The sequence below is a fragment of the Urocitellus parryii genome, chromosome 6, assembly GCF_045843805.1.
Source record: "Urocitellus parryii isolate mUroPar1 chromosome 6, mUroPar1.hap1, whole genome shotgun sequence".
In the NCBI taxonomy this organism is placed as follows: domain Eukaryota; kingdom Metazoa; phylum Chordata; class Mammalia; order Rodentia; family Sciuridae; genus Urocitellus; species Urocitellus parryii.
The window spans coordinates 6,937,031-6,953,431 of record NC_135536.1 but is presented as its reverse complement, the minus strand read 5'-3'; the positions used below and the strand labels follow the sequence as shown (position 1 = coordinate 6,953,431).

The 16,401-nt window shown below is 44.3% G+C and overlaps 1 protein-coding gene across 2 annotated transcripts in view; it reads right to left on the bottom strand.

Annotated features, from left to right (window-relative positions):
- Positions 1–2,187: 2,187 nt before the first annotated feature.
- Setd3 (SET domain containing 3, actin N3(tau)-histidine methyltransferase) overlaps positions 2,188–16,401 on the bottom strand; it is a 72,666-nt gene continuing 58,452 nt past the window's right edge. For both annotated transcript variants that reach the window (XM_026399424.2, XM_026399423.2), the window contains 7 exons: positions 14,546–14,604; positions 13,646–13,760; positions 9,422–9,496; positions 8,168–8,334; positions 7,218–7,303; positions 4,410–4,570; positions 2,188–3,546 (listed from right to left, as the gene is read on the bottom strand). In XM_026399424.2, coding sequence (XP_026255209.1) covers positions 3,091–3,546; positions 4,410–4,570; positions 7,218–7,303; positions 8,168–8,334; positions 9,422–9,496; positions 13,646–13,760; positions 14,546–14,604 — 1,119 coding nt within the window. In that variant the 3' untranslated portion in view covers positions 2,188–3,090. The remainder of the gene's footprint in view (positions 3,547–4,409; positions 4,571–7,217; positions 7,304–8,167; positions 8,335–9,421; positions 9,497–13,645; positions 13,761–14,545; positions 14,605–16,401) is intronic.

The window sequence follows — 16,401 nt, the reverse complement described above, 5'->3', positions numbered from 1 at the left end:
AAAGCGAGGCAAACCTTCGAGTCAGTGAGGCTCCATGACACACCCTGCTGGATCAATGACAGCAGGAATACAGTACCATACCCACAGAAAGCTGTTCCCCATAGTTCCCATGACAGGCCACTCTGCACACCTGGGCCTTCTGAAACCCACCACCTGCCAGCAATGTCCTTCTTCACAGTTCTGACCTCACGTCACAGGCACTTCTTTTGGATTGGCTTTCTTATTCTCTTACTCTAACACGTGCATATTAGCCACCAAATAAACAAACAAATAAACAATTTGCAGAAAATCTAATTCCCTCATTTTTAAGTGAAGGTTTAATTTAGCATGACCCTGTACATGGGAACCTGGGAAGATTTAAAATGCATTATCCCACCTCTCAAAAAAAAGAAATTAAATGCATCTTTTAGTGCACCTGTTCTAGACACTACTGGGGAGAACCACCTCACCACTGCCAATCTGCATGGAAAACCGATTGGTTTTGTAGGCCGATGAAACTTAATGCTATTTACACTGATAGCACGCAGCACCAGGAAACAGGCAGAGGTGGCACTTTCCCAGCGACTGGCCTCAACAGCCTCTTATCCAAAAGCATTAGGAAGAAAGTGAACTTTAGAATGATTTGAGAGAAAGGCCTATTTTCATGACAGATGGCAGCGAGGGTGCTTCAATACCAATTTAACCACTTTCCCTCCATTTCCAATGCTTAAGTGGCAGCCACATGTCTGCGAGCAGCACCGCGGCTGGCTGCCGGCAGGGAGGGGAAGGGGCAGAGCAGGCAGCTAGCAGCACTGGGGTTCCTCTGCCTCAGAGTCCTCATAGGGCAATTCGACCAATTCAGGACAGTAGCACTGCTCAATGATGCTCTGTCTCCTGACATCAACCAAGTTCTGTTCAATGAGAGCCAATTTTATGTCACAAATGCAGAGCTGTTCTCAACTGGAAGCATAACTTACACAGACACTTTTGGTCCAATGACTCACAAATAGACTTGCGGATGGAGAATTAACTGACAGGACAAACAGTCCCTGGGTTTTTAAGCAGGGACTTTTGATGACTTAGAGCCATCCTCTCATCTTACAAGGACATGAGGAAACTGAGGCTCCAGGGACAGTCACCATGACCCCAGCAAAGGAAGCAGCAGCACTGGGGCTCAGAATCCTGGCTCTCTTGGCTAAGTTTGAACTTGAACCCTTCCAGGGAATAGCCTGGAACTATCTGGTCTTATGATGCTCCATTGGAACTGTATATATGTTTTTAAAAGGCAGTTTTAAAATCTTGGAAACTTTTAATCCAATGAGAAAACATATTTATAGGCACGTTAGTGCTAAAAGCTCTAGTCTCTGGGGCCTCAATACCTGACTAAGAAAACCCCTCAAGGACCACAGTGCCTATGCCTTTTGGAGATCAGCGTGCAAGCTTCACATACAACCTAACATCTTGGAGAAGTATCCCAGGTATCGGGCTGATTGAGAGCCGGCCATCACAGACCACAGTAAGTTCAAACTGCAAACACAGACACATGGGGAAACTGCAGGCTCCGACACCAGCGGACATCCCTGACCCCAAGCAGAGATGAAGCTGCAGTACTGTCCAATGCAGCAGGCGAGCCTAGCTTTCCCAGAGACGGGCCGTGTGTTAGAGTTGCTCATCTAGACCCTCAGGAGAGAAGCCAGCAGTTTGTCTGCAGAGCTGAATCTCTCCAAGGAGGTACGCGGAAGGGTCTATAGGATTACCTACTGCAGCAGCGATTATCAAACTGATGAGTGAATAATTTACCCAGCATCTTTCAAACTAAACAATGTCCTTGGTAGTTAGGACATCAGAAACAACAGGAACCTTGGTGGTTCAGGAGTTGGCGATCATTGGCCTGAACGCTGGAGGCTTCCTGGGGACAGCTCCACTCAGGCCATGCAGGGCGCTGTCCCAGCCCTGCTTCCCCTAAAACCCGAGTGTTGCTTTCCATGTGGCCCTGCTGCCTGCCTATCTGGAGCCCATGCAACAAGCTGACTGCTGGCCTCGGGGCCCCACGGCTCTCGTCCCTCGCGACACCTAGGACCGCACTCACAGCACAAGGTCAACTTTCCAGAAATGCTTGGGGAATAAGAAGGTGGTCTGCAGGAAAGCTCTACCCAAATGGCCTGCCCCACTCCAAAGAAAAGGAATAGACAAAAATATTAACCATGTTGTCCTTTTAATAAGGGATTTTACTCAAAAGGGTAGCTTTGAAAATCTCTAGCTTGTGAAACCAGATAAGCCAGGGAGCCGCCTCACCTTGAACACAGCACACAAGGCTGCGGGCCCTGTGATTGCAGACTCTGTCACCAACACTGGGAATCAAGCGCACCACTTTGAGATCAGAGCCAACGTTTAAAATTAGGAGGAGGATGTGTGTCCTACTTGGATTCCAGGAGAAGGGACAATTTCTCATTACAGTGAAACAAAACACAAAAAGTAAACAAATCTTTAGAAATCACTAGATATATATGTGTGTGTATATATATTTATATAATTAGGATTATCATCAACATTTAAAACTATTAAAAATAAGGTTGCCACCTTACCTTTGCTTTTGGTACTGGGTTATTATTTTTTAAGAAGAAAAAAAAAAAAAGATTTTGCCCAGACTCTAAATTTAGTTTCCTACCCTCACTCTTGCTTTCTGCTGCGCTGTGTCCCCACCTTCCCGCTGAACACCCAGAGTCCCATCGACGCTTCTTGGCAGGAGGCAGAGCAAGCTTTAATTCCGGCCGTCAGGCTGACAGGCCCACAAAAGCACAGCTGAGCAAGGAGCCGAGTTCTTCCCCAGGAAGAAAACACAAGTGCCCGTCACGGGCCTGCAGAATCTTCCAAAGGCGCCTCCTCCCTTGCTGCTGCTAACTTATTTGTTTTGCCTAGAAGCAAGATGGCAATCTTAATCAAAAGGGAAGCTAGATCTTTAAAATAACTTAAAAAATCATTTTTATATAAAGCAGCAAAAACATATTTTCCTCTCTGCAGAAAGAAAAATGTTAACAGGGAACACGGCGATGTACATGGACTGTCCACACGCTTCCGCTGAACTGGGCTTGCCGGCCACGGTGCTGTGCCTCAGAGCTGCTCTCTTGCTTCCTCGGTGCTACCTGAAGAAGATTCTTTGGCTTCTTCATTTGCTCGTTTACTTCCTTCTGGATTTAGATTTTCGTTTTCGGACCTGGTCCCATTGGGGATAGAGTTTTCACCATTGACGAGCCCGTTTTCTGCAGCCTTGGCTTTGCTGACAGCCTCCTTGAGGCTTAAGGCCTCCTGCACCCCGGCTTCCTCCTCGAGGTTTCTCAAGACCAGGGGGAGACTCGAGTCCCCGACACTGCCCTCCAACAGCCCAAGGTTACTCTCCTCATATCTGGGAAGCGGCGCCCTCTCCTCCATGCGTTTCCGGTAGTATTCTCGGTTGACACCCGCGCTCTTCACTGCTTTTTCCAAAATCTCCTTTTCACCTAAGCGTAATTTGATGGCCATTGTTGCACGAACAGAAAGGTCATGGGTTTTCAGTACGGCTTTATCTTCCTGGAAAAAAAAAAGCAGAGTTAATGACAAGTCATCTAAATCAGCAAAGCTGCAGTGATAGGCAGGACACTGAGGGGGAAGGAGGGGACTTACTAGGGTGCTGGAAGGTTCTAGAACTTCACTGTGCAATGCTTGCATTTCTAGACACTTCCATCAAAACTACACCTCAGGCTTGTGACCCTTACTGTAGTGAGTTAGACCCTAAACTGTTATAAAACAAAAAGAAAACCTACAGCAATTGCAGCCATCACAGACAGAGCAGCTCACCAACTCGGCCCCAGTGCAGCGCCTGGGTGGAGGCAGATAGAGGGATGAACCTAAAGGAGACCTTGGAGCCTGTGGCCCAATGATGAGCCTGAAAGCACAAATACAAATGTCGAATCGTGTGAGTTAGAAACTAAAAAAGTAGGCCATGCAGGCACACAGTGGCACAAGTGGCTTCGGAGGCCGAGGCAGAAGAATCGGGAGTTCAAAGCCAGCCTCAACAATTTAGCGAGGCCCTACTCAATGCAGTGAGAACCTGTCTCTAAATAAATAAAAAAGGGCTGGGGATGGGACTCAGTGGTAAAGCACCTCTGGGTTCAATCCCCAGTACCAAGAAAGAAAGAAAAGAAAGGAAGGAAGGAACTTTAAAAAACAAAAGAAAAAGTACTAAATAATTTTATCTTCTAGTCAACAATGAATGCCTCAATATAAATTTTTGGTAAGTGCATTAATAGAAAAAATATTAATATTGAATGAAAAATATCCAATACATAATTAATTGCTAAAGAATTTGAGAAATTTACATTTAGGAAGATACAGATTATTAAACATCTCTAAACACATGACAAAATCAAATTGCCATTTATCAATCTAATTACCTCAATTGTTGTTTTATATGTTTTTAAAAGAAGTGAGGCTCTGTCTTCCAGAAATGTCCAAAGTTTGACCTCATTGTCCCAGCTAACAGGAAACTCCGAGTTCCCCAAGGTGAAGATTCTATCGATAGCATTATCTCCGAGCAAATGTTCTTTCAGTTCCTCTACAAGAAGTACAAACAGGAATCTGTTAGTGGGGACAGTGGCGCTACCTCTCACTTTTTTAAAGCAACCTGCCTTAGAAAGCGTACTCTCCAACAGTGTCATCTTACAGGAAGGTGGTTAAAAGCTCCCCCAGATTAACTGACCAGGCCAGATTTTCCAAAGTAGAGCTAGAGCCAAGTTTCAGATGAGGAAACCAGGGAGGCCCCTTTGCTGGGAGTCCAGATCCAGCAGTGTCGAAGCACTCCAGGGACCACTGTTCTTATAAGGGGCACTGAGACTTTAGATGGCTGCATAAGAAGCTGTTCAAGGACAGCCAGCCTGTGGCCACACACCCCATGCTTTGATGATAACTTTCTCCTAACCAGGGGCTCCATCCCTCCAACTGGGTCAAAAAGACACTTAGTTGAATAACGTAAACAGGGAACACAAGCAACAGCCGCAGCAACCCAGGGATCCCTCTGGATTTACAGCCGATTGGTAGTCATTCTTCTCATAACAAGCCACGGTCAGAACAAACCAGAAAATGGACTACAAAAATCTTAGTTAATGAAAAATGGGCCTATATCTCTCACTTGTCAGGAATTTAAAATAGGAAGTAAAAATAAACATAAGTGAACATCTCAATATATTTAAGAAGAGGGAAGAATCCAGCAACTGCTCTGAGTATTTATCTCCTGGCACATTATCTCCAAAAGACCAAACGTGCCCGTGCTATTCATGCTCAAGAAATACACCAGCTTCTTATGTAACTGTGAGACAGTATCTCTTTCAGAGCAAAATGCCCTACAGCTGTCACTATTTACAATTCAAATTGAGGAACTGCTGCTGCCAGCAAACCAAACTTTTATTAGTATTAGTTGGAGTAATTCAAAGAATACATCAATTGTCTTGGCATGACAAATTGTCTTCCCATGACTAAAGGAAACCAAAGAGAGGCAGCGAACCTAAAATGATTCAAATAGCTTTTTAAAAAGAAAATAGATGTTACCTAATGTTCAAAAGAGATTTATCGAATTGTATTTGTTAGCAAAAGAATGTGATAAAATTCAGGATTTTTAGACTCTGGATTCTTCAGTTTCGATTCTTTGCATAAAGCAATGGAGACTTCTTAAAAAATGTGCTTTCTTGGAGGCAGAATCTCTTTTCAGACGCTCCTTGTACCAAGTTACTACTGTGCTCCCTCCTCAACACCCCCACCCCAGTTGTCTCTTCTTCCAGGGATGAGGGAGAGCCAGAGGATCAGGGTAGAGCTTTCTGTCCCCTTCCACCCAGCAGCAAGATTGACTCCCTTCACACTATGGGAGGGAAAAACCCAGAAGGAATTAAGACTACGATGCAGGGCGGCCTGCCTGGGTGGTTCTGTAGCAGGCTCCCGTCCAAGCTTTCTTCTAGCAAATGACTCCTTGACGGGATTCCCCAGGCTTATGTCAGCCCCCTCCTCAATGGTTCCTGAGCCTCATTCTGCCTGCTGGGCAGCCTGAGGTTGGGAGCTAAGTCAGGATCATCTCTTGCCTGCTCGGTGATCTTGGCCAAGCTTCTGTCTTCTGAGTTGGAGTTTCTACATCAGTGAAATGGGAATACCTATCCCACAGGCTGACAGATTGAAAGTAACGTCTGTACCACACTGAGCACCGTGCCCAGCACACAGTGAGCATGCCACAAATTATAGGAATTACTATCACCCTTACCTCCCTTAATTATACATTCCCAAGAATATGAACTGTGACATTCAACTCTGTATCCTCGTGTGTATGCAAGAAAAGCCCACAAGGGTCCCTTAATCACCTTCCCTGAACTAGAAGGTTGAATCAAGTACAAGAGGCACCAAGAGCTCCCACTTGAATGACAGTGAATCTGCAGCAACGTGGCTGCTCTTGAGGAGCACTTTGTCTGGTTCTGTAGTTGGTGTCTACATAGCCTCCCTGTATTTTGGGACCAAGTTTCTTCTACCTTCAGCCCACTATCAAAGCCTAGTCTGTGCAGAGGTTCTCTCTGGGCACAGATCTGAGACCCTGGCAGAAGACAGCAGGGTACACCTGTCTCTCGGCCATGACAGGCCACTCTGACCAGGACTGCACTGTCCCTGGTACCCCAGCAGCTCTTTCCAGAACACTTGTATCTGCTCAGCCAGTCATTCACTTACACCCACCCAATCTGTTCTGCACAGAATTTAAGGCAGTTTATAACAACAGCAACACACATACAAACATGATCAAAAGTGAAACATCAGGACAAGGGAATTGGGGGGAAATCATTCTAGGATAAAGAAGTACATTCTAGGATGAATTTAGATTTGACCACATGAGATCAGAACTCAGAATAAAAAAAAAAATAAGTGTCTTAAGCAAACATAAAGGTGGATGCTTAACAGGTATATTTAACTCTTTCTGGAACTGACATAAGAGGCTGTAGCTGAGGATATTCTGTGTTCTTTGCAAAATGTTTGCATTGTCATTCACTCTAAGATGCCAGACATTGAAGATTTCTGGAATAAAACAAGTCAGTTCCTTCTTTCTCCAATACTGCAGTCTTCCCACTTCCCAAAAGCACTTTATAGTTTTAAGCCATTTTATCTTCAAACTGAATAGTTACATTTTACATTTTCATGAAATCTTTATATATCTTTTTTTTCATAAAATGATTTACCTTCGGTCATGCAGAACACTCGGAGAAAAGCCAGAAGCTGTGCAGAGATGGGCGGCTCCGTAAAGTGCAGCGCAAAGACACTGGAACTGACAAGAGCGAGAAGCCGAGTCAGCCACCTTGACCTGCTCCAAGGGCCTTGGCCGGCAGCACCCGGCCATCCTCAAAAGGGCAAGTGGGGTGCACTGCTCTGGCTGCTCACTGCAACTACCAAAGGGCAATTTTCAGGCCCTGCAGGAGACAGGGTGCCGAGTTGACAGTCAGGGACAGGTGATAGCTGGCACTAGCCACCTCTGCAGCTGCCCAGTGGCTACTGGCCTTCAAGTCAGGCCGTGTGCTCATGTTAAGAGCATTAAACACACCCACGGTTCTTAAAAATGTTAATAATAATTTATGTTGAGTTCACACTTTAATCATTAATCAAATATTGACAAGTTCAATAAGAAAAGGTCTGGATAATCCATTTTCATTAAGAATGGTTCCTCCATTCCCTAGCGGACTAATAAATCATAATTCTTGTCTTCTTTATCATTTCACTCCTCAAATGCAAGAAAATCTTAAGGAATTTAACCAGGAATTCTTGAAATCACTGAGGATCATGACTTCATTACAGAAACTAATGGTGGCAAAGAATTAAATGAAACAAATTGATCCAGGTCATTAACCTTTTCAAGGTGAAAGACATTAATGATACCAAAGTGCTTATTTAACTTAATGAGGATTGCAGGCCTCATCCCCTGGAACTGAGAGCTTTCCCAGCGACACCATTATGTCTACCTAGAACTGTGGTCAATCACTGTGCATCTCCACGGCCCAAATGCTCTGTGTAACAGGGATAAAGGGATTAAGACAAACTACTGGAGAGAAGTTTTGTTAACACACCAATTAAACACCATGGAACTGGAAATACTGCAAGTGCCACAGGAAGGGGCCCACGACTGCTTTGTACGTACGTTGGGATGCCGGCACGTGCCAGCACCTCGGCCTTCATGGCGTACAGCCGGTCACTTTTACTCACTCCAAGCTTGATTTTCACTCTGTCGTGTGAATTATTGTCAAAGAAAAAACCACTGTGGATCACAAACTCTGCATTTGACCGAGTGCCATAAAAAATGTAAATCTGAGATGCAGTAAAGAGAAAATAAAGGGACATAAAACAAACTTAGCAAGCCTTCTTACCACAGAGCACAGGGCTAGCTCTCCCACATTTACTGCTGCTTTACATTAAGGAGACAGAACAGCTCTAAAGTAACCCTCCACCTGTTTGGTGCTGCAAGTGCAGCACGAGCAAAACTTCCCAAATTGCCTGCCATTGGTGGGGCCAAGCACCCACATCCACCACCACAGGGAGCGAGGTCCTGACTAGGCACAGAGGACCCTGAATCCCCGGGTCCCTTCTATGACCCCCGTCTCCCTCCAAGGCACAGCCTGACCATTCCCTTAGGACTACATTCTAGAATGCACCATGTCTTCCTCTCCTTTTCATACAGGAGAGTCCCTTCTGGAACATGAGTTTAGAGCAACGCCTGCCAGAAATCCATCTCTACACCCAGTGCAGTTCTGTATCTAGCAGGGGCTCATGCACTTTTCTGAAGAAAGAGCAGATCAGCACTTGGTTAGACTATGTTCTTCATTTTGTCTCAACTGGGATGTCAGTGGCCTTCAGTTCTCGTCATGTGTTATGTGCATGGTTGTGAAATTGGGAGGGCGAAGGTAAAATTCATAGATGTGTATTTCCAAACTTAATGAAAAGCTTACCCCTGCCCCCACCCAAATCATTAGATACACAAAAAAAAAATCACAGATTAAAGTGAAGCACACGATGACAGATGTTTCGGTCTTGATTCCCTTATGTTTTTGCCACTTAAATACCGCTTGTTAACTATTGCCTCTTATAAAGAATCAAGAGAGGAAGAAATAAAAGCAATGTAATTTATGAAATAATTTGTTTTAGTGTCATAAGACAAAGTTTATTTTCAGTTAAAAGTGTTCCAAATATTAGGTCAATTGGGCAAATAACTGCATTTAAATCTTTTTTTTCTTCATGGACCCAAAGCATAATATGTTTACTATAGAATAATCATGCTTATTCCAATCTGCTTGTTCCCAAGTTTCCTTTCTGAGTCCAGTACCTTTTTAAATGGCCAACCTAACATTTCCCCAGTGCCCACTGGCTGGCCACACCTGAGACACTGTGGGGAACCTACCTGCTCTCCAGCCCGGAAGTCCTGCAGAGCCACACACTCACAGCGGTCGTCCTCCAGGTTGTAACCAGTGGTGATCTAGCCAGGGAGAAGGGACAGAACAACAGTGAGGCCCTTGCACCTGTTCTTTGCATCATGAAATTCTTGTTCAGTAAAGGATAAAAGGTCTCCAGAGGCACTTAAAGGGTGCATCTGAAGGCCTCCCAACTGAGCTCAGGGCCACTTGAGCATTTCAGTCAATTCTACTTACACCAGTGATTCCTGAGATGAAGGAAGTACTCCTGGAAGAGACCCTACAGCTATCACCACTTGATAGTCTGAACCAAACACAATCCCTGAGCACAAAACTATTGCTGTGGAGCATCCCCGAGAGCAGCAAGCCAGCAGGTGACGTGGGCACACTCCACACAAAGCCTGTGCCTATGCATTGGTGCTCTGAGGGAAGCAGGGTCTCTGCAGGACCCTTGCCAACTGGCAGTACCACCTTTGTCTAACGCTGGGTCATTAGGGGACCAGAAGAGCTGCCTCTAAATCCTGTACATATTAAGAGAAATTAAAACTTTAAAATTTTCAGGTATGCAAAAGTCTACAGCCCTGGGGTTCATCCACCTCCTCTTCACCCATGCAGCTGACTCCCTGCTGTAAAAAGTTACTGAGTGCCCATTCCATGCCAGGTCCTGAGCTAGGCCCTCGGAAAACAGAAAAAGGAAAAAAAAGAAAAAAAAAAAAAGCCTCAATCCCCATCCATAGGGACAGTCTGGTGGGACAGACACAGGTGGAAAATAAAATATATAAGCATAGGCCCAGGGGAGCCTCAAGTGCCCAACAGAGGGGTAGGGATGCAGTAGGTCAGAGTTGGCTGGTTAATTTTGGAGAAGGTGGCACAAAAAGGCAGGTGGCAGAGCATATCAGGGAGCGGGCAGTGGCTGGCTGTGTGACTTGTGCTCTCAGCTGTAGGTGGCTTTAAACTGCACAGTAACCTCAGGAACCAGGCCCAAAGCTGAGCTACAGCTTAAGTTACCTTTTATACTGTGACACAGAGAAAGGGCATGATGCCCAGGTCCCCCAGGACCAAAACAGAATGGGGACTACAGACATTTTACTTTTCCTCTCTTCTGTATTTTTCAAATCTTCTCTAAGTATGTATCATATTACTTTCATTATTGTAGGAGAAAGGAATAGGGAAATACAAGCTCATCAAATAAAATTTGGAAAATACAAAAGCAAAACAGAAGGAAGAAAAAGATCATGATCACATTAACATTTTGGATTATTCTTTCCGGTCTTTTTTCCAAGCATGGGTGTATATGTTTTACATGCATTTATTCTCCACTCATGAATTCACTCAAAAAATACCAGGTGTTGGAATATACCAAGACACTGAGAATTGAATAAGACCAAAAAAAAAAAAAAAATCACCTGGCCTTCATGAACCTTCCATTCTAACAGGGGAGAACGTGAAACAACCCCGTAGAAATACAATAGATAGAAATACAACATATAGACAATGGTGGGAAGGACATGAAGGGAAGACTGATGGATAGGAGGTGTGGCAGGTTTGCCAAGGGTGTGCAAGGGCAGCACTGCTGGAGGTTCCTGTGAGTAAGTCTCAGAGACATCTGAGGAACAAGTGTCTCAGGTAGCAAGTGCAAAGGCCCTGAGGTGGGTGCGTGCTGGCATCTACAGGACAGCTGAGAGCCAGAGGTGGGTGGTAGCTGTGGTATAGTGGTGACAGGTGCAGGGGCCTTGTCCACTACTGTAAAGATGTGGGCCTTTAAGACTCAAATCTAAAAGTTTTAGATTTTTCAAAACACAAACAGAAAGACCTTGAAAAAGAGCCTCATTCCTTCTGCTCGGGTCTTCTGCCATGCTTCCACACCGGCTGGCAGGGTCACACACACCTTGCACACTGGAACTAAGTTACCAGCTCACAAACCTCCTAGAGGTGTCCTACTTGTACAAATCAAACAACCCCAAGAAAGGACACCTGGCGCTCCCATCAATTCTGATTCAAGCATGTGAAATGTACAGATCTGTTCTCTCTTGTGGCTCACTACTGTGCTAGATGCCTTTCCTAAACCTGCTTCTCCAGGTGGCTGGAGAATCCACTCCCACTTGCCGGAGTCCCTGGCCCGGGTGGTGCTGGCCTCCCACTGTCTTCTGCATTTTCTGGCTGCCACACCTGCTGCTCTGGAATTAACCTGTGCTGATGACAGGTTCAGGGCCACTGTGGGAAGCAGAGGTGACGCTGTGTTCAATCTACCTATCCCTTCATCATGGGGCCAGGTTGGACCTACAACCAGAAAGCATCAGCACAGACGCACACAAAAAAGAAACCCTCCTGCCTGAAGAAGCCGGCCAAGTGCTTCTTTTTAAAAATAGATGAACTGTGAATGCAATGACATGCCACGTTAAGGTGTTAGCTACGGCACCGTGTCTCCCACCAAACCTCACGATGGCCACGGGTCTTGGTACAGCAAAGGTGCAGAGAGAGGCGTGTGGGAAAGGCACTACTTTCCAGACACACACCAGCTTCTTGAGTGACCCCCCTTCAAAAGGCCAGAGATGTGCTGGCCAGGGCTGTGGCAGGCCACAGACCAAAGGAACTGCGTAAGGGAAAATATGGCAAGCGTCATCAGGATAAGCTCATTATTTAAATTTGAGATAAATTCAAAAAAGTGAATAGCTTTCACGGCATTTACATGGAAGCAATAAAAGCTGGTGTCTGATATATTAAAATTCTAAAAAAGAAAAAGAAAAAAAAGAAAGAAAATTAAGCTGATAGTCTGAGTTCGGAAGGCACCGCACACAGTGACTGTGTGCACGCCGGGTGGGGGCATCCCATGGACAGGGACTGAGGCCGTGGAGGGTAAGAGATTCTCATCTCACTAGATGCTGCCGTGTGCTTTCTTTCTTTTTGACTTATAATAAAATAGTCATCCTCTTTCATTTTAGATATAAAATATATATTCTAATGATCAATGGAGTCTGGAAATCAAGGATCTAGGCCAAAAACAGAAGAAAAATACTAGGGTCAGATAGTAAAAGCTATTGGAAAATTTTTAAAATTTCAAGCTTTTAATCAGTTAAAAACATCCCTTAAGGAAAAAAAGAACAAAGAAATGTAAAGTTACATTCATTAATGAAAACATAAAGCATGCTACTATTTCTTAGTATTGCTAATTAAATTAAGTATATCAAAACTAAGGCAGAAATGTAATTATAAAAGTGGAACTACTCTTTCTTGCTACAGTTAAATACTTTCAAGGTTCAAGAGAGAGTACCTGTTGCCAGACCTTCTCAAATTAGCACAAGGATTTCTCAAGTGTCTGGCACATGGTACATGTGTTCTGGCCATTTTGTGGAGTTAGATGTGAAATAATTATTTATAGCATTTCTTTAATCTATTTATAATATTGTTAATAATATCAAAGAACGTGGATGCTGAAAAAGATTATCAAAAACCAAACCAGCAGAATAATATATCTAAAAATTCAAAATTATTAGGAATTTATGTTTCTACATGGTATTACCACAAAATCCTTCTTAGAACATAGAACTTTAACCTAAGCTGTCACTTAGAACCCAAGAGAGCTGAGCACCCCCTTTCCCCGCTGAATTATCAATAATAATTAAACCTCCCTATTCCTTTGTTCCTCCATCGAGTGCAAGTGCATCGATGATGCCAAAGACTCCTGCGCTCCAGGGCCCAGGGCATGACCCTCCCCACACCAGGGCAGTTTGTTCCGCACAGGCTGATGGGCAAAGCAGGAGGGTCGAGAAAGCCAAGGGCTGGGGTGGGGAGAAGCAGAGAAGAGAACTCACTGGAAACAGAGTCAACAAAAAAAGAGAAAAGGATCACAAAAGGAAAACAAAAAAGAATAAAGATCTTCAATAAGTCAGTATTTTTAAAGGAAAAAGGAGAAAGAAACTTTGGTTTAGACTGTGGTAAGAAAGATAAGAAAATGATGCGTAGGCTGAAATGAGGCTTGGCGGATAAATGCACCCGGCTGCGGTTTCTGCAAGAGGCAGGAGACTCCAGCTCCCATTTCCAGTGTGACATTAACAGGTGAGAGAAAGCCAGCTTCCGCTCAGCCAGGCTCAGCCAGGCGGGAGGGGAGGGCAGCTGCTGGAGGGAGGTGCAAAGGGGACACAGGACAGCGGGTGGAATGTCTGCTGGAGCTGGGCTCAGCCTCCCGCACCAGACCCCAGGGGGGAGATTGTTACCAGGCCACTGGTGTGATTGCACATGTCCCATAGAGGAATCAGGGCCAGGGTCACCCGGGAACCATCCTCCGTGGGAATTTGGTTTTGTCGTGTCATAACAGAAGAGACTGCCCACCTGTAATGATAAGAAAAAAGTTAATTAGGTTGGGACATTCAGAAGCCAACTCACTAAGAAATAACCAGAAATGCAGGGTCGCCTGACCTCTCACAAATTTCCAAAGCCTTTCCTTAGTACCAAAAGTAATGCCTGGCCTTCTTCAACCTCACTTAAAACTAAGACCAGGGCTGAGGGAAAGCCAGGGGAGTGGCAGGGAAAGGAGAGTCAGAGGGGACAGAGCAAGTGGCTCTGAAGGATGCTCCCGGAGGAAAGAGCCAGGAGTGAGGGCTGGGAGCACTGATCTCGGCCCTTCTAAGGGGTCCCGACAAGCAACAACCACCAGCTTCTACTCTTTCACCCAAACGCTGACTCCGCGCCTATTTTCAGCCTTGTGAAAAGTAAACGGCAGGACTCTGATCAGAAACCCTGTGAGGACTGTACGAACTGTGGAATGCAATTTTTTTTTTTTATTACATTGTCCCAGTGAGTCAACTATTCCAGTTCAAAACGCAGTCTCCACTTTATGCTAACACAATCTATTTAAAAGGGAAAAAAGCATCCTTTAGCACTGCCCAACACTAATATTAATTTCAAGTATCATTCTGCTACCTCAACCAATCCTCTACCACTATAGGTTAATGGCAATTTCTAGATGGCTATTAAAATGCCAATACTCATCCAAGCTGCTCACTGTAACTTCTGAGACCATCTCTGCTTGGATGCTTTAAATGGTCACAGCGGGTCACTTAGTGAAGCACTGCCCTCTCTTCTAGGACCCCACATTCTCCCCAACCCTCACCAACCTGTAGTCCTCGTAAGTGAAAGAATCCTTCAAGGGCAGTTTGCTGGCATGAGGATGGGTCTGGGAATGAGAAGTTTTAGAAAGCAGAGGTGAAAGAGAAAAAGGGAAAACAGAAATCAGTCAGCAGAATTTCATTATTTAGCTGCCTAACAGATCCTAACAAGAGCCAAATGAAGCAGGAGGCGTCCAGCCGCGCTACTGAGGGATCATCATGCTATCACGCTCTCATACATCACTGTCAACTTAATTTGTTGTGCCCAGCAGACGCCATAAATCTGCTCCTTCATATTTCGGTCCTAGAACTCAGAGACACTGTACGAAATACAATTTAAGGTGGACTGACTTCAGAAAGGCCAGTGCTCCTGAACAGACACAGGGAGCCTGTAAAGTTAGGTGGCTGACCTTAGCCTTTCCTTAGATCCCAGGCTGTGACTTCTGTATGGGCCTTAGGAACAGATTTCAAACCTCTTCTTTTATCAGTAAAAGGAACAATTAAAGGCACTATAATGAATTGAAAGTTCTTTCACTTTTCTCTGACTTAAATAATTTGATGGGGATCAATGTATGTGCAAATGAATCATATCTGTGGCAAACACCAATCAAGTACAGAAAGTCAAGAAAAACAGTTTTATAAGATTAGAAAATAAATTTTACAAACAAAAAAAATAATGATAAAACAGAAATCGGCATATTTTAAAATATACTCCTTTTTTTTTTTCTGGACAAAAGAACATTCGGTAAAAATATCCCTAACTTCACACTAAGAGGAGAAAATTTTCTACATTTTGTATTCTCTCTTCACAACGCCCCCTGCCCCAACTTAGACCTTTCAAGCACTTAAAACTTTGTCTCAATTAAGAAATTAAAAGCTGTAAGAGTATAATCTTAATCTTCAGTTTCAATTGCAGTCTGATAGACAGATTGCAGCGAGTGATCAAATGAACAAACGGTTATTTCTGAGACGCAGAGGAAGCTCTGGGAGCCGTGTCTGCAGCACTGTCAATGCGGGAGCTCCGAGCGGCAAGTAGTTTTTGCTCTTGACGCATTGGCACTCCGAGTGCACTGTAATTTATCATCTCTCACTGTAATGTACTCGCTGGCACCGTACGCAGGACAGTAGGGGATGAGGTAAAAGTGGCTCAAACCGTAAATCAATTAGAAAACAAAAGCTTGTGCTCAGTGCGCAATTTTAGGCAAATTATATATTACAAAAGACTGCCAATTGGGTGTTAGCTCCCAGGTGCCTGCTTCTCCCCTCTTCCTAGCCTGGCTTTAACCCTTTGGAAGAAGAGTCATAGTGTAAAACTCATTCATCTAATCTTTAAAATGCATATTTGTAATAATAAAGGGAAATTAAAGGAGATAACATTTTAAGTCAACATACAAAATAACACATCACACAGAAGCATGTCCTAGTCAGTTCAGGAAGATCAGGAATCCTGTCTCTGGGAGGAGAAATCAATAATACCATCAGCTATAGTGAAGATTTGAGAGCCCGGAGGACTGATGCTTCTTGCTCCTTTCCTTTGTAACAAGTGAAGCGCAAGACTGTGCTCTAAGCCTCATGTTTTCCATTTAATTATTAAACTTAACCATGGCAATGTTTAGGTTTCCATTCAAAAGTACAAGTTAGCAGATAACCCGCCCTATCTATCTATCTATCTATCTATCTATTTAGCAGTGCTGGAGACTGAACTCAGGGCCTGTGTCTGCTAGGGAAGAAGAGCTCTACCACTGAGCTACGTACCCAGCCCAGTCTAAACCCAATCTGATAACAAGAAATACCACAGGGAAACTCTAAAACTGTAAAGAAAGGGATTCTATTGCTAAAATTTCCTTTCCCTTATATTAAAATGA